Source organism: Herpailurus yagouaroundi, unplaced genomic scaffold (assembly GCF_014898765.1).
Source record: "Herpailurus yagouaroundi ecotype Mexico unplaced genomic scaffold, PumYag 67623, whole genome shotgun sequence".
Lineage (NCBI taxonomy): Eukaryota > Metazoa > Chordata > Mammalia > Carnivora > Felidae > Herpailurus > Herpailurus yagouaroundi.
Genome location: NW_024420424.1, coordinates 6,442,650 through 6,469,678, shown reverse-complemented (window position 1 = coordinate 6,469,678; position 27,029 = coordinate 6,442,650). Strand labels below are relative to the sequence as shown.

At 37.6% G+C, this 27,029-nt stretch overlaps 1 protein-coding gene and 1 pseudogene across 4 annotated transcripts in view; both read left to right on the top strand.

The window, feature by feature from the left end:
• ATP7A (ATPase copper transporting alpha) overlaps nucleotides 1–21,559 on the top strand; it is a 71,226-nt gene extending 49,667 nt beyond the window's left edge. For all 4 annotated transcript variants that reach the window (XM_040467912.1, XM_040467911.1, XM_040467909.1 and 1 more), the window contains 6 exons: nucleotides 3,178–3,324; nucleotides 4,625–4,767; nucleotides 14,105–14,308; nucleotides 14,859–14,976; nucleotides 17,202–17,304; nucleotides 17,685–21,559. In XM_040467912.1, coding sequence (XP_040323846.1) covers nucleotides 3,178–3,324; nucleotides 4,625–4,767; nucleotides 14,105–14,308; nucleotides 14,859–14,976; nucleotides 17,202–17,304; nucleotides 17,685–17,961 — 992 coding nt within the window. In that variant the 3' untranslated portion in view covers nucleotides 17,962–21,559. The remainder of the gene's footprint in view (nucleotides 1–3,177; nucleotides 3,325–4,624; nucleotides 4,768–14,104; nucleotides 14,309–14,858; nucleotides 14,977–17,201; nucleotides 17,305–17,684) is intronic.
• Nucleotides 21,560–22,130: 571 nt separating this feature from the next.
• Nucleotides 22,131–25,614, top strand: LOC121025354 (chromatin target of PRMT1 protein-like; annotated as a pseudogene).
• The last annotated feature ends 1,415 nt before the right edge of the window (nucleotides 25,615–27,029 follow it).

Below are 27,029 nucleotides of genomic sequence, written 5' to 3'. Positions count from 1 at the left end.
ACATTGTGTCATTTCATGCTTATTAAGTCGTTTCATTTACTGTTTTCTCTGGGTAATGTCCTTGTCCACAGTGGCATCTACCTCATGAACTTATTTTCAGGACTCAGCTCACATCTCTCTTCAGTGAAGCCTTTGCTAACTGACATGAATAGGCAGAGATATTTGCTCTTCTTTTTGAGTTGTAACTGTACTGAATCTCTGTTTTTGTACTAGGCGCACTGCATGATAATACTTTATTTACCTGCCTGATTCTACCAAACTACAATTTATTATTTGTCTGTGAACTTCCAGTATCAAGCATATTGACACATAGTAATTTTGTTCATTTGACACCTTTTGTGAAGCACTGTTCAAGACACTAAAGAATCAGCAGTGACAAAGTCACTGTCTCTTGGATCTTATATTCCTGGTGGGACAACACAAAACAGTGAGCAGATAAATAAGAAAATATTGTATGTCTGATAGAGATAGTGCTGTAGAGGAAAATAAAGTAAAGGGGTATAGAAAATGCTGTGAGTATTGGATCCTATTTTATATAGGATGATCAGGGTAGGCCTCATTGAGATGTTGGTGCTGGACCAAAAACCTGACAAGGGGGAGAGAGAAAGCTATGTGAATATCTGTGACAAGAGCATTCCAAGCAGGAGGGATGTTAAGTACAGAAGCCTCATGTGCTAAACTAGTTTGATGAACAGCAAGGAGAAGAGTGTGCCTAGAGCAGAGTAAATGAGTGGGAAGGGGGTAAGAGATGAGGTTAGAGAGTAGTATAAGACTAGATTGTGTAAGGACATTGAAAGAATTTTGGTGTTTACCCTTGAGATGGGAAACCATTGGAGAGTTTAGTGTCTGGGAATGACAGAATCTGACTTAATGTTATAAAAGTGTTACACTGGCTGCCCTGATAAAAATACACTGTTAGGGTAATGGGGAGAAAGGCAGAAGCAGGGAGATGAGTAGTAGGGTGTTTCCATATCCAGGTGAGAGATAATAGTGGTTTGGACCAATGTGATAACAGTAGAGGTCATAAAGAGTGGTCATATACTCAATGTGTCTTAAAGGGAGAGCTGGCTGAGATTTCCTCACAGATTGAATATGGGGTATGAGAGAAACAGGAGTCAAAAATTATGCCCAGGTTTGTGGCCTAAATGATCCAGAAGGATGAACTTACCATTTAAGTAAAATGGAGAAGACCATTGGAAAGGCAATATTGAGGAAAACTGATCAGGAGATCAGTTGTTTACATGTTAAATATGAGTACCTATTAGATATTAAAGTGGAAATGCCATACAAATGGAAATAACAGGTAAGCAGTTGGCTGCACAAGTCTGGAGTTCAAGGAAACAGACTAGGTTGGAGACAGATTTGGGAGTCATCCACTTAAATATCTGTGCCATTCAATAAGATAGCCACTTGTTACATGTGAGTATTTAAACTTAATTTAAAATCCAGGGTGCCTGACTGGCTCAGTTAGAAGACCATATGATTGGGGTTATGAGTTTGAGGCCCACACTGGGTGTACAGATTACTTAAATATTTTAAGGATTGAGCTCTGCAATACTATAGGTTAGGAGGTCAGGGAGATCAGCAAAGAAGATTGAAAAGAAGTGGTGAGTAAGGAGGTAACTTATAAGAATGAGGGAGTGATCTCCTCTGTTAGATGCTGCTAACAGGCCAAGTAAGATGAGGACTAAGAATTAGCCATTAGGTTTATTAAAGTAAAGGTCACTGATGTTCTCTGTGAACAATTCTTTGGAGTAGTAGAGATGAAAGTTTTACTGGAGTGGGTTCACAAGAGAATGGGAAGATACGAATTGAATATAGTCAATAGAGACAATACTTCCAAGAAGTTTTGCTGTGTGTAGAAGCAGAAAATTGGGGCAGTGGTAAAGAGGTAGGTGAGATCAAGGGAGATTTTGTTATTTTAAAGATAGGACTGTGTGGAACAAAGATAGAATATTAGATTATGCAAGAGGAAGAGGAGAGGATTGTTGGGGAGATGTTCTAGAATAAGCAAAGGAAGGAAGTCTAGTGCATAACTGGAAAGGTTGGCCTTAAAGAGGAGCAGGCGCAGTTTATATTAACAGAAGGGAAGGTAGATTAATGTGTACACAGGCACCGTGGGTGGTTAGATGTGGCAGGAGAGCTTGTAGAAGTTCTCTTGTGATTGCTTTTAATTCTTTCTGAAGTAGGAAGCAGATATTTGGCCATATATGAGAATGGGAGAAGAGAAGGTATAAAATAGCCCTCTAGAAGGAGAAGGAATGGAGAATGTATAGACTAGGGAAGTATAGAGTTGCCAGACAACTCTAAGGACTTGCATAAAGTTAGTGGTCACGTGTTTAAAATGAGACATCAGTATGGTTGTATGATTTCATACAACCATATTCAGCTGATGATGCACAATAAATATTTTGAATTTAATTCAGTTGTGTGGAAGATCAAAGGGAAGTCTTCATCAAGAAAGTAACGTTAAAATTTTTTTTAATGTTTATTTTTTTACATTTATTTATTTATTTTTGAGAGACAGAGCATAAGTGGGGGATGGGCAGAGAGAGAAGGAGACACAGAATCCGAAGCAGGCTCCAGGCTTCGAGCTGTCAGCACAGAGCCCAATGCAGGGCTCGAACTCACAAACGGTGAGATGATGACTTGAGCCTAAGTCAGACGCTCAACCGACTGAACCACCCAGGCGCCCCAATGTTTCTTTATTTTGAGAGACAGAGAGAGAGAGACAGAGTGTAAACAGGGGAAGGGCAGAGAGAGAAGGAGACACAGAATCCGAAGTAATCTCCAGGCTCTGAGCTGTCAGCACAGAGCTGGAGCTCGAACCCACGAACCGTGAGATCATGACCTGAGCCGAAGTTGGACGCTTAACTGAGCCACCCAGGTGCCCCAAGAAAGTAACATTTGAACTGGCTCTTGAAGAATATGATGGAATTTGATAATTGGAGAGGAGGGGTAAGGACTTTCCAGGTGGAGGCAGCAATATGTGCAAAGGCCCAAAGGCAAGGAAGAGCAGAGTATATTCCTTGAAAATTTGGAAATCAGTGTTGTAGGCTGTGGTCTACCAAATATACAACATAGCGACTATGTAAGGTTAGACAGGAAGAATGTGCCTCATAGCATGTTATAAATAATAAACAAGCTCACTGAATGCTATTTCTGTACTTTATTCAGATGCTCTTAATGCTCAACAGTACAAAGTCCTCATTGGTAACCGGGAATGGATGATTAGAAATGGTTTTGTTATTAATAATGATGTAGATGATTCCATGACTGAACATGAGAGAAAAGGTCGGACTGCTGTATTGGTGGCCGTTGATGGTAAGATTTTCCTAAGTACATGATGACTCAATTTTGTGATCTCAGTTATTTTACGTATATTTTTGAGAGACTTCTGAACTTGAGGGTTATTCAGAAGCAGCCTAAATGAAAAGTGAAAATGTTAGCAATACATAATTGTTACTGATTAATTTAGAATTCTCATGCATTTACCTGGCTTTATTAATTTCCTCTATAGTCTAACCTATGTTTTAAAAAAATAATCAAGGATTTTTTAAGACCTAAAAATAACATAGCATTAGAGTAATAGCAAAATACAATAATATCTATAATCTTATCATCCTAACTCAGTGTCCATTTTAATTGCATGTATTCCATTTCTGGTTTTTGGTGTGTGTATGTGTGTGTGTAATATATATGTACAGAATTATAACATTAGTACATATATACCATTTTTAAATAGGTTATTTTGCATATATATTTTACCTCAATAAAGTTGAATAAAAGTTAAAATTCCTTGTACACATACTGTTTTCTTTTTCTTTTTCATTTGCTGTATTCATAAATATTTTCCAATTTTAATTATGTATAATTTATTATATACTATAATTAAATCATTTCCTTGTTGGAAATTTAAGCTATTCCTAATATTTCGTTATTATACATAACACTACGATGAACATCTTTGAGGTTTTAGTTGCTTTCTTTTGTTAAATTATTTCTTAAGGAAAATTTCTAGCTGTAAGATTAATTAGTCAACATTTATAATCCTTGCTAAGTATGAAGGCAGTATCTTAACTATGACCTTAACTAAGTCTAGGAAGAAGCATAAAATACTGTTTACTTTTGTTTTTAAAAGAAAATAAAATAAATAAAATAATTACTTGCAGTGATTTCCTTCCCCCAGTTATAAAATGGCAGTTTGTCTCAATTCTCCCCTTTCACCTTAAAAAGAAAAAAAAAAGTATTAGTTTTCAGTTTCATTTGCCTTTAAATGAACTAAAGTGTTTGGGGGCTATTGGCCAGTACTTCTCAAAGGAAAGAAAGAGTCTTTTACTATCCAATAAGGTCTCTCTTTTCATTTTCTATTCTACTTTCATTTCATATTACTACCTTCATTAATAATCCCTATGTCACTCTGAAATTTTCACACCTAAATATGGAAGTTTGTTGCAAGTTTGGTGGAATACAGTCTGTGTGGGCTTGGAGACATTTTGAGTTAAGCTAAGCCCTGAACAATTTTACTTAACAAAATTAATTTCTTTCTCAAATTTTAAGTTAGAATATTATTATGCTTTCACCATATTCCAAACTCTCTTATTTTCTGGTGCTCCTTTATTAGATGAGCTGTGTGGCTTGATTGCTATTGCTGATACAGTGAAGCCTGAAGCAGAATTGGCTGTCCATATTTTGAAATCCATGGGCTTAGAAGTAGTTCTGATGACTGGAGACAACAGTAAAACAGCTAGATCTATTGCTTCTCAGGTAATTGATTTACATAGTTGTTGGGGTGGTGGTATGTAGTAACTTCTAATTCTTCATATACATTTTGTTTCTTGCTTTCAAGTGCTAAAAAAAATCATATGACCTATTGTTTTCCTTATCACTGATTATCCATATCTGATTCCTTAAAGAACAATTAGCATGCTGTGTGGGAAGGACTTTGGTCTTTGTGTGTTACTAAAAAGCCATTTACCTAATCCATGAGATGCTTCAGTGACACCATACACTAGTTTCTGTTGATACTTCCTTTGAAATGTTACTTATACTCTTTACCAGCGTTGCCAGCCTAAGCCAGGCTCAATCACTAAGCCAGGTGCTCAATCTCTCATGTCTAAAATACAGCAATAGCTCCAGGCACTTCCTTCTGTAGTCCATCCTGAACATCACTGGTGGAACCATCCCCTAATGCACCACTTTGACATAGTTTTCTGCTACTGACCCCCATATTTGCCTTACCTGCAGAACTTTTCTCACATTAGTCTTTTCTATTTCAGAATGCCTTCTCCCCTCTTCTATTAAATAACACAAGTAATATATGGAAACATTCTTATATAAAAAATGCAGGAGGAGGGGTGCCTGGGTGGCTCATTCAGTTAAACATCCAACTTCAGCTCAAGTCATGATCTCACAGTTGGTGAGTTCGAGCCCTGTATCAGACTCTGTGCTGACAGCTTGGAGCCTGGAGCTTGGAGCCTGCTTTGGATTCTCTGTCTGCCTCTCTCTCTGCCCTTCCCCTGCTCATTCTCTCTCTCTCTCTCTCTCCCCCCCCTCAAAAATAAATAAACATTAAAAAATTTGGGGGAGGGGCACCTGCGTAGCTCAGTCAGTTAAGCATCCGACTTTGGCTCAGGTCATGATCTTGCTGTTTGTGAGTTCAAGCCCTGTGTTGGGCTCTGTGCCTGGAGCCTGCTTTGGATTCTGTGTCTCCCTCTCTGCCCCTCCCCCACTCATGCTGTGTCTGTCTTTCTCTCTCTCTCAAAAAAAAAAAATTAAAAAATAAAAAAATTTAATGCAGAAGGATATAAATCAAAAAGTTTAAGTTACCCTTTTCCCAAACTCCCTGTCCAGTCCTACCCCCACTTTTTTTAAAAACTTTTTTTAATGTTTATTTGTTTTTGAGAGAGACAGAGACAGAATGCAAGTGGGTTAGTGGCAGAGAGAGAGGGAGACACAGAATCTGAAGCAGGCTCCAGGCTCTGAGCGGTTAGCACAGAGCCTGACGTGGGGCTCAAACTCACGAGCTGTGAGATCATGACCTGAGCTGAAGTCAGACGTTCAACCAACTGAGCCACCCAGGCACCCCCTACCCCAACTTTTTCACATGCATGTATGTTCATACACGAATGTATAGTTCTGGTATTTTCAACATAAATTACATCATTTTTCTACAGATTGTTCATTCAGCCCTTTGCGCTTTTTTTAAGTGTTTATTTTTATTTATTTTGAGTGTGTTTGCATGCACAGGGGTGGGGGAGAGGGGCAGAGAGAGAGGGAGACACAGAATCCAAAGCAGGCTTCACTCAGTGCGGAGTCTGACATGGGGCTCGATCTCACGACTGTGAGATCGTGACCTGAGCCGAAATCAAGAGTCAGACGCTTAACGCCATCCAGGTGCCCCAGCACTTTTTTTTTTTTGGTAACAAAATACATTCCTTGGAGCTTTATCCATATCTGAAAAAACAAAATTATTTTATTCTTTCAAAATTACTACATGGAATCCCATGGTAGGAATGTGTCATAATTTACTTAACCGTTCCTCTCATGATGGGTATTTAGGTGATTTTGAAAATTTTGTTGTTACAAACAGGGCAGTAATGTACATCCTTAGATATACATCTTTTTTTTAGGGGGTGGTGGTTTTCACAGTGCTTTCATTTTGTATTTATTTTTTAAAATTGTATTGTAGTTCCAGTATAGTTAACATATAGTGTTATATTAGACTCAGGTGTACAACATAGTGATTCAACAGTTGTATACATTACTCAGTGCTAATCATGGTAAGTGTATGCCCCTTCACCTATTTTATCCATCCCCTCACCTAACTCCCGTCTAGTAGCCATTAGTTTGTTCTCTATAATTAAGAGTCTGGTTTTTGGTTTGTCTCTGTCTTTCCTTGTTTATTTGTTTTGTTTCTTAAATTACACAAATGAGTGAAATCATGTGGTATTGATCTTTCTCTGGATGAATTATTTCACTTAGCATCATACCCTCTAGATCATCCATGATGTTGCAAATGGCAAGATTTCATTCCTTTTTATGGCTGAGTAATATACCACTGTATGTATGTATGTATGTATATATGTTTGTATATATATGTGTGTGTGTGTGTGTGTGTATAAACACCACATTTTCTTTATCCATTCATCTATCAATGGACATGGGCTGCTTCCATATCTTGGCTATTATAAATAATGCTGCAAGAAACATAGCAGTGCATTTATCTTTTTGAATTCGTGTTTTCATATTATTTGTGTAAATACCCAGTAGTGGAATTACTGGATCAAATGGTAATTCTATTTTTAATTATTTGATGAATCTCCATACTGTCTTCCACAATGGCTGCACCAGTTTGCATTCACCAGTGGTGCATGAGGGTTCCTTTTTCTTCACATCCTTGCCAATATCTGTTGTTTCTTGAGTTTTTTATTTTAGTCATTCTGGAAGGTGTGAGGTGATATCTCATTATGGTTTTGATTTGCATTTCCCTGATGTTGAGTAATGTAGAGCATCTTTTCATGTGTCTGTTGGCCGTCTGTCTTCTTTGGAGAAATGTCTTTATATGTCTTCTGCCCACTTTTAAATTGGATTGTTTGTTTTTTAGGTCTTGAGTTTTATAAGTTCTTTCTATATTTTGATACTAACCCTTTATCATATATGTCCTGTGCAAATATCTTCTCTCATTCCATAGGTTACCTTTTAGTTTTGTTGATTGTTTCCTTTGCTCTGCAGAAGCTTTTTATTTTGATGTTGTCCCAGTAGTTTATTTTTGCTTTTGTTTCCCTTGCCTCCGGAGACATGTCAAGTAAGAAGTTGCTGCAGCAGAGGTCAAAGATGTTGTTGCCTGTTTTCTCCTCTAGGATTTTGGTGGTTTCTTGTTTCACATTTTGGTCTTTCATTCATTTTGAGTTTTATTATGGTGTAAGAAAGTGGTCCACTTTCATTCTTTTGCATGTTGCTGTCTAGTTTTCCCAACACCATTTGTTTAAGAGACTTTTTTCCTTCGGATATTCTTTCCTGTTTTGTCGAAGATTAGTTGACCATATAGTTCTGGGTCCATTTCTGGATTTTCTGTTCTGTCCCATTGATATATGTGTCTGTTTTTGTGCCAGTACCATACTGTTTATTACTACATGTTTGTAGTATATCTTGAAATCTGGGATTGTGATACCTCCAGTTTTGTTCTTTTTTCAAGGTAGCTTTGGGTCTTTGGTGGTTCCATGCAAATCTTAAGATTATTTGTTCTAGTTCTATGAAAAATGCTGTTGATATTTTGATAGAGATTGCATTAATTCTGTATATTGATTTGGGTAGTATGCACATTTTAACAATGTTTGTTCTTCTAACACATGAGTAAGGAATATCTTCTGATTTGTTTATGTCATATTTGATGTCTTTCATCAGTGTTTTATAGTTTTCAGAATACGAGTCTTTCACCTCCTTGGTTAAGTTTATTCCTATGTATTTCATTATTTTTGGTGTAATTGTAAATGGTATTGTTTTCTTAATTTCCTTTTCTGCTACTTCATAATTAATGTTTAGAAATGCAATGGATTTCTGTGTATTGATTTTGTATCCTGTGACTTTACTGAATTCCCTTATCAGTTCTAGTAGTTTTTGGGTGGCATCCTTAGCGCTTTCTATATATAGTATGATTTCATCTGCAAATAGTGAAAGTTTTACTTCTTTCATACCAATTTGGATGTCTCTTAGGTCTTTGTGTTGTTTGACTGCTGTGGCTAGGACTTCTAGTACTATGTTGAATAAATGTGGTGAGAGAGGACATCCTTGTTTTGTTCTTGACCTTAGGAGAAAAGATCTCAGTTTTTCACCACTGAGGATGATGTTAGCTGTGGGTTTTTCATATATGGCTTTTTTTATGTTGAGATATGTTTCCTCTAAACCTACTTTGTTGAAAGTTTTTATCGTGAATTGATGTTGTACTTTGTTAAATGGTTTTTCTACATCTACTGAAATGATCATATGGTTTTTATCCTTTCTTTTGTTATGTAATGTATCACATTAATTGATTTATAAATATTGAACCACCCTTGTTGCATCCTGGGAATAAATCCCACTTGGTTTTGGTGAGTGATTTTTTTAAATGTATTGTTGGCTTTGGTTTGCTAATATTTTGTTGAGGACTTTTACATCTGTGTTCAGCAGAGAGATTGGCATGTAGTTCTCTTTTATTGTAGTGTCTTTGTCTGATTTTGATATTAGAGTAATGCTGGCCTCATCGAACTTATTTGGAAGTTTTTATTCCTTTTCTATATTTTTGGAACAGTTTTAGAAGAATAGGTATTACCTCTTCTCTAAATGTTTGGTAGAATTCTGTGAAGCCATCTGGCCCTGGACTTTTATTTGTTTGGAGTTTTTTGATCAATTGATTCTATTTTCATTGTTGGTAATCAGTCTTTTCAAATTTTATTTTCTTCCTTACTCAATTTTGGGAGGTTATATGTTTTTAGGAATTTATGCATTTCTTGTGGGTTGTCCAATTTGTTAGCATATAATTTCTCATAACATTCTTTTATAATCCTATGTATTTCTGTGGTATTTGTTGTTATTTCTCCTCTTTCATTTCTCATTTTGATTGAGTACTATTTTTAAAAATATTCTTTATTTAATCTTATTTTTTTAAGTTTATGTATGTGTGTATGTATGTATGTATGTAGGTAGGTAGGTAGGTATGTAGTCTCTACTCCCAACATGGGACTCGAACTCACAGTCCTGAGATCAAGAGTCACATGCTCTTCTGACTGAGCCAAGTGCCTCGAGTCCTATAGATAGATAGATAGATAGATAGATAGATATTTTGATGCGTCTGGCTAAATGTTTATCACTTTTGTTGATCTCTTCAAAGAACTGGCTCCTGGTTTCATTGATTGCTTTTAGTTTGTATTTTACTTATTTCTGCCCTAACATTATTATATAATTCTTTCTCTGGTTTTGGATTTTGTTTGTTCTTTTTCTAGCTCCTTTTTGTGTAAGGTTTGGTTAATTATTTGAGATTTTTCTTGCTTCTTGAAGTAGACCTGTTTTGGTGTAAACTTCCCTTTTAAAACAGCTTTTGCTGCATCCCAAAGATTTTGGCCATTTTGTTTTCATTTGTCTCCATGTATGTTTTGATTTCCTCTTTGAATTCAGGATATATCCATTCATTGTTTAGTAGCATGTTATTTAGTCTTTCCAGGTTTTTTCTTGTGGTTGACTTCTAGTTTCATAGCATTGTGGTTGGAACAGATGCATGGTATGACTTCAGTCTTTTTGAATTTGTTGAGATTTGTTTTGTGGCCTAACATGTGATCTATTCTGGAGAAAATTCTGTGTGCACATGAAAAGAGTGTGTATTCTGCTGTTTTAGGTTGGAATGTTCTGACTATATCTGTTAGATCTGGTCCAATGTGTCCTTTAAAGCCACTATTTCCTTGTTGGTTTTCAGTTTGGATGATCAATCCATTGATGGAAGTGGAGTGGTGAAGTCCCCTTACTAGTATTACTATTAATTACTTCCTTCATGTTTCTTATTAGTTGCTTTATGTATTTTGGTTCTCTCATGTTGGGTGCATAGATATTTACAATTTTTACATCCTGTTAGGTTGTTCCTTTTATGATTATATAGTGCTCTTCTTTGTCTCTTGTTACAATCTTTACTTTAAAGTCTATTTTGTCCTATACAAGTATTGCTACCCTGACTTTGTTTTCACTTCCTTTTGTATGATAAATGTTTTTCCATACCTCACTTTCAATCTGCATGTGTCTTTAGGTCTGAAATGAGTCTTGTAGCACATATATGGGTCTTACTTTTTAATCCATTCACCCAGTGTCTTTTGACTGAAACGTTTAGTCCATTTACATTCGAAGTAATTATTGATAGGTATATACTTGTTACCATTTTGTTACTTGTTTTATGGTTTTTTGCAGTTCTCTCTTCCTTTGTTTTGTTGCTCTTTTCTCTTATGGTTTTCTGGCTTGTTTTAGGGACATACTTGGATTCCTTTCTTTTTAGTTTTTGCATATCTATTACTGATTTTTGATTTGTTATTAACATTAGGTTTATATATAACATTATATGCATATATCAGTCTGTATTAAGCCGATGGTTGCTTAAGTTTGAAGCCAGTTTTTACTCCTCTCCCCTATTTTTTAGGTATATGGTGCCTTGCTTTACATCCTTCTATTTTGTGAATCCCTTGACAAATTTTTGTAGATATACTTAATTTTACTGCTTTTGTGCTTCCTGCTTTTCTTACTCTTACTTATGGTCTTTCCTTTTCACTCAGTGAGTCCACTCTAAGATTTCTTATAAGACTGGGTTAGTGGTAATGAATTACTTTAACTTTTGTTTGTCTGGGGAACTCTATTTCTCCTTCTATTCTGAATAATAGCCTTGCTGGAAAGAGTATTCTTCGTTGCAGTTTTTTTTCCTTTAGCACTTTGATTGTATCATGCCAGTCCCTTCTGGCCTGCAAAATTTCTTCTGAAAAATCTGCTGATAGCCTTTTGGGTTTCCCTTGCATATACCTGTTTTCTCTTACTGCTTTTAAAATTCTCCCTTTATCACCCCCTTTTACCATTTTAAATACTCTGTCTTGTTGTGGGCCTTCTTGGGTCAGTTTTGTTGGGGCTTCTCTGTGCCTCCTGGATCTGAATTTCTCTTTCCTTCCCCAGATTAGGGATGTTTTCAGCTATTATTTCTTCAAACAAATTTTCTGCCCTATTTTCTTTTTTCTCCTTTTGGTATCCCTATCATGTGAATGTTATTACTCATGATGGCATTGCTATGTTCCCTTAGTCTATTTTCATTTTTTATTATTTTTTTCTCTATCCTGCTCACCTTGATTGCTTTCCATTACTCTCTTCTTGAGGTCATTGATCTGTTGTTCTGCTTCCTATACTCTCCTGTTTGTTCTCTCTAGTATGTTTTTTAAATTTTTAAAAAATATTTATTTATTCATTTTGAGAGAGACAGAATCAGCATGAGTAGGGGAGGGGCAGAGAGAGAGAGAGAGAGAGAGAGAGAGAGAGAGAGAGAAATGGAATCCCAAGAAGGATCTGCACTGGCACTGGCAGTTGTGGAGCCTGTTGTGGGGCTTGAACTCACAAAACTGTGAGAGCATGACCTGAGCCAAAACCAAGTTGGACACTTAACTGACTGAGCCACTCATGTGCCCCTCTAGTATATTTTTAATTTCAGTTACTGAGTTCTCCATCTCCTTTTGCTTCCTTTTTATGTTTCCTATCTCTTTGTTGACAGTCACACTGAAGTCTCCACTGTTTTCTCAAGTGCAGTGACTATCCTTATGCCTATTACTTTAAATTATCTATCAGGCATATTATTTTCATTTCATTTAGCTCTCTTCCTGTGATTTTGTCCTTTTTTTTCATTTTGTGATATATTCCTCTGTCCCTTCATTTTGTCTAACTCTCTGTGTCTGTTTCTCTGTGTTAGGAAAGTCAGCCATGTCACCTGATCTTGAAAGTAATGGCCTGGAGTGCAGTGTCCCCTGTTCACTAGAACCTGGCACTCAGGGATGTCTCCTATGTGTGTTGTGTGCACCGGATTATTTTGGCTGAGCCACGTTTGCCTTCAGTTCACTTGTCTGCAGTGGCTTTCTTTGCCTGTTGGTGGGAAAGGTTTGGTCCTTGTGGTCTTAGTGGGCCAGTCTGGGGCCACCTTGGGCATGAGTTGAGTCAGACCAGGTTTTTGCCAGAGATGCAGTACCACTGAACTACAGGGTGCTCTCCCTGTGTTGTCCCCTGAGAAGCTTTTTTTGGTGAGCGGAGCCTGCCATCTGACCCTATGAGTTGGACTGGTGTGTGTGGTTATCTTCTCCTCTGTCTGGGACTGGAGTCGCTGTGTAGTGGTTCTGACCCCTTATTGGGGCTGCTTGCACACTGCCAGGCTTGTGGCACTGCTTTGGATGGGCTCCGGCCAATGGCATATTGGAGGGGGCAGGTGTGCATGAGAAAGTGGGGGCAGGGCCTGGGGTTCCAGAATGGTCTGTGCTGGCCTGCTGTGGGAAGGGACCTGTAGCCTCCAGGGAAAACTTCTGCATCTGGCCAAGGTGGAGGGAGTGGATCTGCAGAAGGGCATAGTGGCAGGGAGAGAGTTGGCACTGCACTGGTTACCACAGGTGTTTGTATATCTAGGCTGGGGCCAAGGGAGGGAAATACTGCCTGCTGGTTCTTTTGTTCTTAGAGAAGTCTCCCAAAGGTCTCTGCCTCTATAGTACACAAATCTCCTTCCTGTATATCCCAGGCGTTTTTCAAACTGCTGCTTCTATGCTGTATCTCAGTGGGGTTGTTTGTTGTGCTGTCTCTTTAAGTGGGAAGACTCAGTTTCCTATTGCCCACTGGCTCTCCCAGAGCTGAACCAGCTGATTTTTAAAATTTTTAAAATTCCAGGTTTCTAGACTCACTGATTGTCAGAACTTACAAAGCCTGGCCCCTCTGGTTCTCAAAACTCTATGAGAACCTGCCTTCCCTGTGCAGGCCCCTGTGCCCAGGGCACCTGATGTAGGGGGCTGTTCCTCTCTTCCCACTCCAGACTCACTGCACCCCTCCCTCCCACAGACTGTCCCACGAGTCCACCTGGCTCTGGACTGTATCTCCCTCTCCACACATTCCTCAACATGGCCCTTTCTCTTTACCTAACTGTGGCAGTCTGTTCTGTCAGGCCCTATGCTGTTCTCTGGTCAGCCACATCACTGTGGATGACCCAGGTTGCATCTATGGAATGAGGTTAGCCCAGGATCCCCTCACTTTGCCATCTTCCCTGGAAGTCAAACATAAATATTTTTATACATGTATAAGTATGTCCAGAATATAGCTAGAAGTGGAATTGCTGAACTAAATGATGTGTGCACTTTGATAGATGCTGCCAAATGCCCTCCAAAAACATGATAACTGTTTACACGCTCACCAAGAGTGCATATGAGAGCTGATTTCTCTATATTCTTACTATCACTAGATACTACCAATTTTTGCAATTTGGGACATCTGGTGGGTAGAAACTGATGGCTCGCTATTGCTGCATTCTATTTCAGGTACTAGTAATATTTCTTGAAATGAATTGAGTTTATTTTTCCTCATGTAGGTTGGCATTACTAAGGTGTTTGCTGAAGTTCTCCCTTCTCATAAGGTTGCTAAGGTGAAGCAACTTCAGGAGGAGGGGAAACAGGTTGCAATGGTAGGAGATGGAATCAATGACTCTCCAGCTCTGGCAATGGCTAATGTTGGAATTGCCATTGGCACAGGTACAGATGTAGCCATTGAAGCAGCTGATGTGGTTTTAATAAGGGTAAGTCCTGTGGCCTGAACATTGAGGTCTGTGATACTGCTCTACTTGGTCAGGGATAGTGTCATAAAGTATATGGAATAGAACAATTCTTTCTAATTCCTGTGCTCCCAGCCATTGAGACGGAGAATTGAAGATGGGAGTATGAGAAGTCATACTAATTACTTTCAGACTTTCTCAATCCAGCAAAGCAAATGAGAATGACAAGCTTCTAAAGTAAAGAATAAGATTGGGGAATATACTTATAATAAAATTATCTTCAACAAACACTTGCTGAGATTATTTTAAGGGATATAATGCACATAGCATCATACAATGCAAGAAGTGTTTTCTAGACCCCTGAGAAAAAGTCCTGAAAAACATCTTCCAAGGCTGACTGAAATTTTTAGCAATATTTAAGATTTATAGTTAAATTATATATTTAAGATTTATAATATTTAAGATTTATTACCTACCCTAAGGTATACATCATCTGCAAAATCACAGTATCAAATACAAAAGTACTAGTTAAGTTAAAGTCTCTCACTAATATCACAAATATTTCTGTTCTCAGAATGATCTTCTGGATGTAGTGGCAAGTATTGACTTATCAAGGAAGACAGTCAAGAGGATTCGGATAAATTTTGTTTTCGCTCTAATTTATAATCTAGTTGGAATTCCCATAGCTGCTGGTATGTGACTATTAACTAGTATTGCTTTTCCTCTGAAGTCATTAGAGACCTATCGTATTGGAAGCTTCAGTCTTATTACTAGTTTTGAGCTCAGTTTTTCCCTTTTCAAATTTTTATTTAAAATTCTAGTTAGTTAACCTACAGTGCAGTATTGGTTTTAGGAATAGAATTCAGTGATTCATCATGTACATACAATACCCAGTGTTGAGCTCAATTTTTATATGTAGCCTCCTGGTATGGTGAGAGGTAATATTAACATCAATAATGATAATTTCAAGCAATGTTCATCACAGCCTAAAATGTAAAAGCATTCTGACAGGTTTATTTTAATTTACTTTATTTTCCCCTCCCAACTTTATATTTAAAAAAATTTCAAAGGAGCACTTGGGTGGCTCAGTCAGTTAAGTGTCTGACTCTTGGTTTCAGCTCAGGTCATGATCTCACGGTATGTGAGATTGAGCCCCGTGTTGGGCTCTGCTCTGACAGCATGGAGCCTGCTTGGGATTCTCTCTCTCCTTCTCTCTCTGCCCCTCACAAACACTGCCTTGCTCTCTAAATAAATAAACATTAAAAATTTTTTTGAAAAAGATTTAAAAGGTATATATAAGAAGGAAAAAAGATACAATGAAAACCTGTATAGTCTTCATTTAAATTCACCAGTTAATAATACTTTATTTACTACATTGCTTCATCTCTTTCTCCATATGCTCTCTCACATTTATATTTATTCATATTTATACTTGTACTGTATTTATTTACTTATTTTTTGCTGGATAACAAATTTACTTTTAATCTCACTACTCAAACACAACTACTGTTAGCGTTTTAGTGTCTTTCCTTCCAGTCTTTTTTACTTTGCATCAGTTTTGTGTCTTGTTACATAGGTATAATTATAGCATACAGAGAATTTTTTGCTCCTCACTTAGCATTCTAATAGCCAACACGTTTTGTTTTGTTTTTTTAAGTTTGGGTACCAGGAGAGAGAGAGAGAGAGAGAGAGAGAGAGAGAGAGAGAGAGAGATTGAGAGAGAGAGAGAGAGGGAGAAAGAGATATTGATTAAAGGAATAAGACCAAGGAAAAGTAATTTAGAATTTTTAAGTAAACACTGGATAACGTCTTGTACTTAGGGACTTGATAGGAGTTAGTAATAACAGAAGAGAAGTAGTTATCACTTTCTTCTTGTTCTCTCTGGTTTGAGAGCCAAAGAAGGACATGAAATGATGGAAGAACAATTATAAAGCTGTTTATAAACAGGGACACACAAATGCTGTTTATAAACAGGGGCACAGGGGTGCCTGGGTGGCTCAGTCAGTTAAGCAACCAACTGCAGCTCAGGTCATGATCTCACAGTCCGTGAGTTCAAGCCCCGTGTCAGGCTCAGTGCTGACAGCTCAGAGCCTGGAGCCTGCTTCGGATTCTGTGTCTCCCTCTCTCTCTCCTGCTCATGCTCTGTCTCTCTCTGTCTCAAAAATAAGTAAAAACATTTAAAAAAATTAAAAAAAATAAACAGGGGCACAAAAAGTAAAAGAACAGTCCATAGAGATTAATTCATGGAACAAATGATTTTTAAAATTATGCAAGTAATATATGATGACTGTAGAAAAAGTAGAAAAATATAGATAAACACATAAAAAGTTAAAAGTACAATAAGTCTATCTTATCCTTATCATATAAACAAATGTTAAAATGTCTATCCAAACCAAGTGTGGTGTGGCACCTGGGTGACTCGGTTAAGTGTCAGATTCTTGATCTCAGCTCAGTCTTGATCTCAGGGTTGTGAGTTCAATCCCCACATTGGGCTCCATGCTGGGTGTGGAGCCTACTGAAAACAAACAAACAGAAGGAAACAAAACAAGTGTGGATGAGTTTGTAGAACATGAACTCATACATGATTGGTGGAATTGTGATCTGGTACAGCCACTTTGGAGAACTGAGGAATATCCCCCTAAAATTGAGGATGTGCCCATGTTATAATCCAACAGTTTCACATCTAGGTATGTACCTTAGAGAAATTCTCAAGCACATGCACAGGTAGACATGTACAAGAATGTTCACAGAAATACCCTGTTAGTGAAAAATTGGCAGTGACATAAATCTCCACCAACAGAAGGATAAAGTGCTGAATAAATATCAAACAAGGAAATGATTTGTATATATGTATTAGAAACACATTAGTAATCTGTTTAGTACTGACTGCTCTAACTAATCCAAACTTGTTTCCTAGGAGTTTTTATGCCCATTGGTTTGGTTTTGCAGCCCTGGATGGGATCTGCTGCAATGGCTGCTTCATCTGTTTCAGTAGTACTTTCTTCTCTCTTCCTTAAACTGTAAGTATGATGGCTTGCTCATGTTTGTATTTTATGTTCATTTTATCATCCACAGTCAGTTCTTGGTAGGTCTTATTCTTGTATGATAGGCCAAGACTATTCTTAATAATAAATGTTAGCTATATAATTATCATCTTATGTAGTCTTTACCTACCTAGCAAGCATAAGCACTGAGTGGGGTAAAATGTAGTACATTGGCTTCTGAGAAGTAGAATTTCTGATCATGTGACCCCATACATATTTTTTTTTGAGCCACTTTCCTAGCAGGGACTCCCTTTGTAGATCTTCGTACCAGGCAAATATACTTTCATTTTTGAACATAAAAAGTGTCTAGTTCACATTTGGTTATTTCAAACTAGTGTCCTTTTGCATGTGTTCAGTTATAGAAAACCAACTTATGAGAATTATGAACTGCATGCCCGCAGCCACATGGGACAGAAAAGGCCTTCGGAAATCAGCGTTCATGTTGGAATAGATGACACCTCAAGAAATTCTCCTAAACTGGGTTTGCTGGACCGGATTGTTAATTACAGCAGAGCCTCCATAAATTCACTACTGTCTGATAAACGGTCCCTAAACAGCATTGGTACCAGTGAACCTGACAAGCATTCACTTCTGGTGGGAGACTGCAGGGAAGATGATGATACCACATTGTAACAGGCCGCAGAGAGTCCTACTAGCCGATGTTGTTATGCACTGACACAGCATTAGTGATGTTACCTTAACTTTTCAAAATATTGTGGAAGGATTTTATATTGGTCTCATGCCCTGATGTTAAGGATTCTATTTGCATTGCATTTGTCTAATGGCAGAAATATATTTTTTCAGAGTTAGCTCTGAACCTAGCTTTATTTAAAATGAATCTCCAGCCCTTTTTGTTTTCACTAGTAACAGATAAGGTAGACCAGTGAGGTTTACAACAAGTCCTACAATTGAAGATTACTCAATTGCTGCTAAAGTGATAATGTTTTTTATTTGACCAAAAAGAAAAGGCTCAAGAAAAAGGATAATTTAAAAGTTTCAAGATCTGAGAGCATGATCTTGAGGACATTCTTGAGCTCTCATCCCTGTCAGGTTGGGGAATAATGGCTTTTAAAACACTGTAAAGCATCTGGGTTTAGAAGGAAAACAGAAACTGTTTAAAAATAGATGTGCCTTATTTATTATAGGCTTTCTTCCCCCTTATTCTCCCTGCGTCTTTGTCTTTGCAATTGCCCTAGTTTGTTTTTTTGTTGTTCTTTCAGCTGAGCTAAGTGTAGGTGATTGATTGATAAAAATAAATGACAACTTTTCCAATATCTTTTTCCTTTCTTTATCTTGTAACCCAAAAAGACCTTAAGGATCCATAGGGTCCCTTGCTTCCTATCTTTCCATTGTTGTAAAAAAATAGATCAGATTCTTCATTCAGTGACTCTCTAGCTCTGTACAGGCTTTTAATTCACTCCTGACGAGTTCCACTCTAAATTGTTCTTAGTCTATCAGCCTCAGTCCATAAGCCTAAAATGTTGAGCCTCTTCTACAATTAACTTTTTCGAAGATTAACACTACCATCCTTGACATATACGGGTCATGTGAAATTACCTAGATTCACTAAATTTGTCCTTTTTTGGGAGAGAATACAAGACGGTAGCTGGTATATATAATTTAATAGATTTTAAATATATTTTAGTATTTTAGATGACCTCTCAAAATGACTTTAAAATAATGCTATTACACAAAGCTGCATTTACCAAAAAAACATAACAAATTTGTAATATAGAAATGAGAATTTCTCTAGGTTGTGATACCTTTTAGCCAAGTCTATACTTTTCTCTAGTTTAAAACATTTGCACTTGCTAGTAAGTGTGGTTTGCAAATTCAGGGGCTGTTTTCAGTGCCATACACATTTATAAATTCCACTCTGAGTGCCTAGGAGTTAATACACTGATCAGAGATCTCGTACTTGTATCACTATTTAAATTCCTCATTTATTGCAAGATGGATTTCAGATGCAGATTATGGAAGTGAAAATAAATAAGTAAGTTCCTAATACTTTGTTCCCATTGCCATATGTAAAGCTGTTGGAACAATGCCTAGCACATAGGATTTGTATTCAGTAAATGTTATTTCTTTTCTTCCCTTGAGGTCAGTAATAAATAATTAATAATAATTTTCTTAGGGCAGAATCTAAAATCAGGTGGGATTGGGGAATGGGTTTCTTCCTCTCCTACTTCTTTTCTCTCTTCTCCTTTCATACACACACAAAAAAGTTTATAACATTATTCCATCCTGTCTTTTCAGATTTGGAAAAAATCTCATTTTTATCTAAACTATCTTTTTCTTTTCAAATTTTTATTTAAATTCCAGTTAGGTAACATACAATGCAATATTGGTTTCAGGAGTAGAATTCAGTGATTCATCTTTTAAATGCAACACCCAGTTATCTCAAGTATCTTAAAGAGAGAATTGAAACTATTGATGAAGGTGCTATTAATCTAGAAAGGCAAACCCATTTTAATGAAATATGAATGTATATCTAGGCTCTTTTTTAGACCAATGCCTATGTCATCTTCCATGCTTCCACTTTGAATTTTAATATTTGTTTTTTATTTTAATTCTGGTGGTCTGTCATATCACAATTTGTTTCTTCTAGAAGAAACAGCCAATATGATAAATGTATAATAGACTTTTGGAAAAAGAAGCACCTTTCTCTCTTTCTCCCTTACTCTTTTCTGTGTCTCTGAAACACTTGAACATAGACAGTTACTACTTTTTATTATTATGTTGTTTTTGGGTTGTCCTTTTGTCCCCCACTGCCAAAGGACCCACATGACCTAAGATAGCAAGAAGAGCAACCTATAGTCTGGGAAAAATCAAGAATTTAATTTCACCTCTTACTATCAGAACAGAAAACATGTTGTTTAGAAAGAATCCTATTTTAAGTATCTGTAGTATCTTTGAATTCCCTACCATAAGTCTCTTTTGTAATCCTGAACTCCTATTAGCTTCATAGAGCAGCTGTATTCACAGGAGAGATGATCTAGGAACAGGATCAAAAACATTGCTTTCAGTTAGTAACTAGCTTTAAGTAACCAGTTACTTGTGAGAACAAATGTTATAAATGTAGATGTGTGTATGTGTTTCTCTGTTTATATACACACTTACATATGTACGCACATATTTACCATATAGAGGAAAATGGGTTTATATTTGAATTTGATGTTTGAATATTTGAAATTCCTTATATGTTGTTCCTTTATCACTCTTCTGTATTCACTCAGCACCCATGCCCTCAGTCTGAAGATAACAAGGATGTTTTGATAGCCAGTGCTGGTTCTGATTCAACTATGGGGCACCTTTTATCTTAAATATCCAAAGATGCCTTTTGAATTTCAAAGGTTAAAAACACAGCTAGAATATTTAATGTTATAGTCTAAAGAAGTATGGTGGTCAGTGGTGAAAATAGAAATGATATTTTTCCTAGTTTAGTATCAGCATTTTAGAGTGTTAAATTTGGTGCCTTGTGAACAAAAAATTTTATACTGTGCTTTAACTTTTTAAAAGCTTGTTTCTTTTTTCAGATGTATTCTTTGTTCAGAATGCTTAAAATAGCACTATAGACAAGATGTTTCCAAAAATTTAAGTGTGCGTATCTTTTATGTACACAGCTTAAAATCAAGAATACATGTTTTTTGAGAATTTTTCTCCATTACTTGTGAATCTTGCTTTAAAATTATTTTTTTCCTGATATTTATTTTACTCTATTTTGTTACTTTCTTTGGGTGAGGCATCTGGTTATTGGTTATTTTAATAAGAATAAAAACATTTCTGCAATCACTCCCTTTGGATTTTTGGTTATTTCTTTTCTAGATTTAAAATATGTAATCAAATATAAACAATATAGATTCATGCCAAATTATTAGCTCTTTTTAGACTGTTTCTGTAGTCCCTCTGAAAATTTATCTGGTATGAATAACCAGATAAAGCACAAAAGCATGAACTCTTGTTCTTCAGTTAAAGAGCTTCTATAATAGCATTGATAATAGATGCCTTTTGTAGCCAAAACCCAGGCATCTCGACCTTATGTTTTCAGTTAAATGTTTAACTGAACATTGTTAAACATTGTTTGGTACCCAAAACAGCAGTGGACAGTGTTGTGCAATAATCATCTGTCATCAAGATATTCAGTAGTTTGTTTTTCCATAAGCATGTAATTGATCATATTTCTGCCAAGGATGTGCCTTCAAAATTGTAATTATAGTATTGTAGAAAAATGTCTTTTTGTCAGTGTCTCTTTTGTTAAACCATTCAATCTTCTGCCAGCAGTTCCAAACTACCCTGTGTTTTTACTTAATTTTTTGACTGTTAATCAGTGATGGGGCAGAATTGGAGACAAGACTACCCATTTGCTAAGAGAGGGAGGGAAGAAAAGTCTGTTTTCCTTTAGTGCCATTCCACCTGCTGTATCATTTCATGAGGATGAAAAACAGAGGAATGTAATTGTCCTCATTTCCTTTGTAGTCTCTAATACATTCTTGATAGATCATCTACCCCAGATGAGCTTAATAGAGGCAAGAGGTTTCCTTGCATTTGGGTGGCCCTATACAGTGTTTGAGGATCCTACCCAAAATATATTCCCATACCAAACACTTTTGTGGGTTAAGGAAAGAGTTTTAAACTTATTGTAAGGAAAAACTCCTTTTTATTTCTCTCCCCCAATCTTGAGAGTATTCAGTTTGGTGAGATAATATTGGAAATAGAAACATAAGATTAAAATCTCTGAACTGTCCCCTTAGCTGGTTGGCCTTCCTCTTCTATTGGTGTCTTAACACTAACCTCCAAGAAGGATGTGCAGTTATAGCAACATCAGAGGTGAGGTCTCAAAACTTTTCAGATAATAAAACAAAGCAAAGCAAAATACCAGAAAACCTTCCTGTTGGGGAATGCTTTTTATGTTAAGGCATTAAAGGCCTTCCTAAAATTCAGAGACAAGAGGGGTAGAGCTGTATCTGTCACAAATTTTACCTAAGGACAGCGAACCTTACTTGCTTAATAGCTTCCTCTTCGTAGATGTGACCACTACTTGTGGAGATGAATTACAAGTGAGGGATGAAAGGCAAGACTCAAGGACAAAGTTTAAGTGAAGATGCTGCTATATATAGGATCTCATACAATTTAAGAAATCTGAGAGCCCCCTTACAGTCTCCTCTCTAGAAAAATTTGAAATAGGTTGTGTAGTCTTTCACATAATGTATCTATTGCCCTCAAGTGGCCCCCAGCTTTTCATTGTTAGCACCCTGCCCCAAGCTCTCAGACCTGTTGATAAACTGAAGGGCTGTCATTACTTCAACATTACTTGCTTCATTCACCTCACCCAATCAAAACTTTTTATTTCTTCATCGCAGTGTTTATCACCAAGTAATAGGGGAAAAACCGAGATTAACTCCATCCATCCTGAAATGCCAATGACCTTTAAATATGGCCAGAAGTATTTGCAATTATTTGGAAAGAATATTTTTAATCCAAATAAGTTAATTGAAAAATATCTGGCCTTGTGGAAGAGGTTGTTTTGGGGAAAGTAGATAGACCCCAGGATCAACTTTCCTCAGCTCTTCTTGCTTCTTGCAGCTTTTTACCTTACACTTTTCCATCCACCATTTCTTTAACATCACATCCCCATTGTGATGGGAAGAGCACTGAATTTGGAGCCCACAGGACCTATTTGCAAAATCCCAGTTCTGCCACTTACCACCTGGGTGACTGTTAGTTTCCTCTTGTTGCTGTAACAAATTACAGCAAACTTGGTGTCTTTTTTAAAAATGTTTTAGATAACATTTACTCATTTTTGAGAGAGAGAGAGAGAGAGTGCAAGCAGGTGAGGGCAGAGAGAGGGAGACAGAATCCAAAGCAGGCTCTAGGCTCTGAGCTGTCAGCACAGAGCCCGACACGGGGCTCGAACTCATGAACCATGAGACCATGACCTGAGCTGAAGTTGGCCACTCAACTGACTGAGCCACCCAGGCACCCCTAAAGTAATCTGATTTTCTCAGAAGTAATCACTTGGAGTCAGGAAATGTAATCATTTGAGACTAAGAAGAAAAGTTAAGGTACTTAAAAGCAGTTTCTATCTCCAAGAGCTCTATTTATCGAGTGTCTTTAACCAATGATTTTAAGTTGATGTTAGACCACTAAAAGATTTACTTGATGTTTATTTTTGCCTTTTCTGAAGCATATGTGCTTCTCCTTATCTCTTAGGGTATGATACACTGATTCTCCACATTTACATGTTACTCAGTGAACAAATACATAAGAAAGTATGATACACTCCTATAATTTATACCAGCGTAGTATTTCCATGGGCTTTGAAGGTGCTGTAGTCCTTCCTTATATTTGCCCTTAAAATGAACCGTCAGGTTCCCCCAAGGTTTTGGCTTTATTTGTCTGTCTTTGAAACTACATTTTCTTTTGTTGCCATCATATCTGCTTATGTTGTGTTTTTCATACCTTCCACCTCTCTAAAAGTCATTACCTGAGCCTTTGTTATCACTTTTGACTGTGCTGCATTTAGCTACATTTCTAAGTTTCTGATTCTTGCAAGTTTGTGGAAGCAAAGGATTCTTTAACCCACATCAGCCTTGACCTAAGTGTACCACTTTAGGGGGGCCTAGGTAGCTCAGTCGGTTAAGCATATAACTCTTGATTTCAGCTCAGTTCATGCTCTCATGGTTCATGAGTTTGAGCCCTATGTTAGGCTCTGCATGGGGATTCTCTGTCTCCCTCTGTGTCCCTCCCCTGCTTGCTCTCTCTCAAAAAAAATATTAAAAAAAAAATAAGTGTATGACTTTACTTAAAGTTCATGATCTGGAGCTCCTGGTCTAGCAAGCCATGAAAATGCCAATAAATGTTTTAAAATAAAGCTTGTATTTATTTTTTAATGTTTTTTTGAAGTTTATTTATTTTGAGAGAGAGAGAGAGAGAGAGCAAATGGGGAGGGGCAGAGAGACAGGCAGAGAGAGAATTCCAAGCAGGCTGTGCAACGTCAGTGCAGAGCCTGATGCGGGGCTCGAACTCATGAACCCATGAGGTCAGGACCTGCGCTGAAGCCAAGAGTCAGAGCTTAACTGATTGAGCCACTCAGGTGCTCCTGAAGCTTTTATTTAAACATCTATTTTGTTCAACCTTGAAGTTTTACTAATAAACTAAAGAACAAATGGCCAATGCCAATGAATATTTGGGCTTCAATGTAGCAATGACAGCAGGTAGCCAGTGCCAGAAACAGAAGACTGGCCCAGCAGATGGAGAATAGACCCTCTGTGCAGGCAGCATTAAAACTTAAGCAGAGGGGCGCCTGGGTGACTCAGTCTGCTAAGCGTCCAACTTCAGCTCAGGTCATGATCTTGCAGTTCATGAGTTTGAGCCCCTTGTCGAGCTCTGTGCTGACAGCTCAGAGCTTGGAGCCTGCTTTGGATTCTGTGTCTCCCTCTCTCTCTGCCCCTCCTCCACTCATGTGCTCTCGCTCTCGCTCTCTCTCTCTTTCCTCTCTCAAAAATAAATGAACGTTAAAAAAGTTAAAAAAAAAACTTAAGCAGAAGACCTTAAATCATCATCTGGATAAAAGTAATATCCAGGCATGGTTAGGTCGACATATAGGGGCCTTGGCCAGGGGAGGAATTGGAGAACAAAGCCTGCCCATAATCCAGAGAGGCGTACCCAGAGGAGGACTATGTGGGGGACTTGCCACAGAACCCTGCTTAGTGGGAGGGTGGGGGATGTCGCTCTGAGGTTAAAACCTGCTCCAGGTGGGTGAGCTGTAGCTCCCCAAATGGGTTTAAGAAGATGTGGTGTTCAAGGTCATGGAAGTCCTGGGAGAGGAGGCCTAGGGCATGGAGCTATGGGTCATGGTGAAATTGGTTATAGAGGTCAGGGTATGATGAGTTGGGGAAGAGGGAGCTTTGAATGCTGAGGTGGAGGCTATGGGCCAGGGAGAGGTACCCTCATTCACCCTGTACTGACCTGGGAGCAGCTGGACAACCAGTGGGATACATACATGTTGAAAATGAAAGGACACCTGGATGCCAAGTTGGATGCCTACATGGCACAAAAAGATCCCAAAACCAATGACTGAAACGTGCCCACCCTCCTGGGAGAGACTCTTGTTCAAAAGTCACCACATCTGTAAGTAACTTTGAGATAACAGATGGAGAAGAAACCTGATTGATGATAGAAGGCCTTACTACAATAGGCTATGGACTTACTTTCTCCAATTTGTGCCTTTAGTGTGTTCCTTTTACTTTTTTGATACTGTGTTGTATGAAACCATTTTTTGCTCTGGCTTAGGTTTTCTTGTGTTTGTTTTTTTTTTTCCTCATTGCTCTGACTTTTCTTTGAATGTGAATGTGGTGTCCTTTTGGCTAGGACACCCTCTTCCCATCTCTGCCTGCCTTCACCTGTCATATGCTCTGATGTTCTAACATTTCCTCTCTTCATTTCTGTGTCCCCATGAAAATGCCCCAGAAGGAGCCGATCAGTGTTCTTTCTTAATGGCTAGGTTTCTGAGAAACGGTTCTGTTCTACATCATCTTTAATAACCTCTTAGAAATGTTTAGAAAATCTGGAGCTCAAAAATGAATTCTCCACATTGGTATTTTAGTGTAGTAAATTGGGAGCACTGACATAGCTGCAGGGCCACATAACAGGTTATATGAGGTAGTACCTCTGGTTTGATTAAAGCGACTTCCGTGTACATTGACACCATATAATGATTGTGCTGGTTCGAGTATGTACATGTTCTACCCTGGAATGAGATGTATAAACTTTCCTCTTGCTTTGTATCATGTCCAGAGAGTTACTGTTGAGATGGCTTACACCTACACTAGAGAGGAAATAGCCATTTGGTTTGGCAGATGTTTCAGAAGAGAAGGGGATAGAATGTTGGCAGGTATCTGATGGGAGTGGTCAGAAGATACCCATGCTGAAATGCTGTTATCCTTATGTTTATCCCAAACCAATCTTGGGATTTTCCATTCATTGGCTTTGTTTGACCCTCTTTTTATTTCCCTTGAGGTTTAACTAAGTTCAACCATACTCTGTCAACTGTTCCAGTTTTCAGTGGAATCTTGTATTTCTGGTTCATTATAACAAGAAATCATTCTCAAAACAACAACAAACCCCATACTTTGACCCTGTTCTTTAAAGACCATGTGGTGACACCTTCACTGTCTGTGAATTTTGTGGGAGAGAAGTCAAGACTTGGCCATCTGCTTTGCTCATCCCTGTTACTAGGAGAAGTTATCACAGTACCATAAGCAAATCAATCCTAAATCTCCTTCCTCCCTACCTCCTCCCTCCAGGTATTTCTCCAGTAGCACTGACTGGGAAATTGGATGGCTTCACGTCAGACCCAGAAGAAATGGGAGATAGTAGTGAATTGATTTAAGAAAATAATCTAAAAAAAAAATAATTTCTTTTTTAATTGTAGGGAGATGATAAAGTACATAAAAGTAAATGTTACTTCCTTGTAGAATTATATTTCATTGGTTTAGGCTGTGTTTGGTTGGAGGAGCTTGTGTAAATTAGAATGTCCAGATCAGCATTATGGTATATTTGCTGACAAAAATAGCATTTAATGGCACCATGAATTTATCCCATAAATTACTTGTATGATGAGATAGAGTATGTCTTTGATCTTGTCCTTCTTGCTGCTCAGTTGGGAGAACTGATCACAAATGGTTTCTGGAAAGAAATAT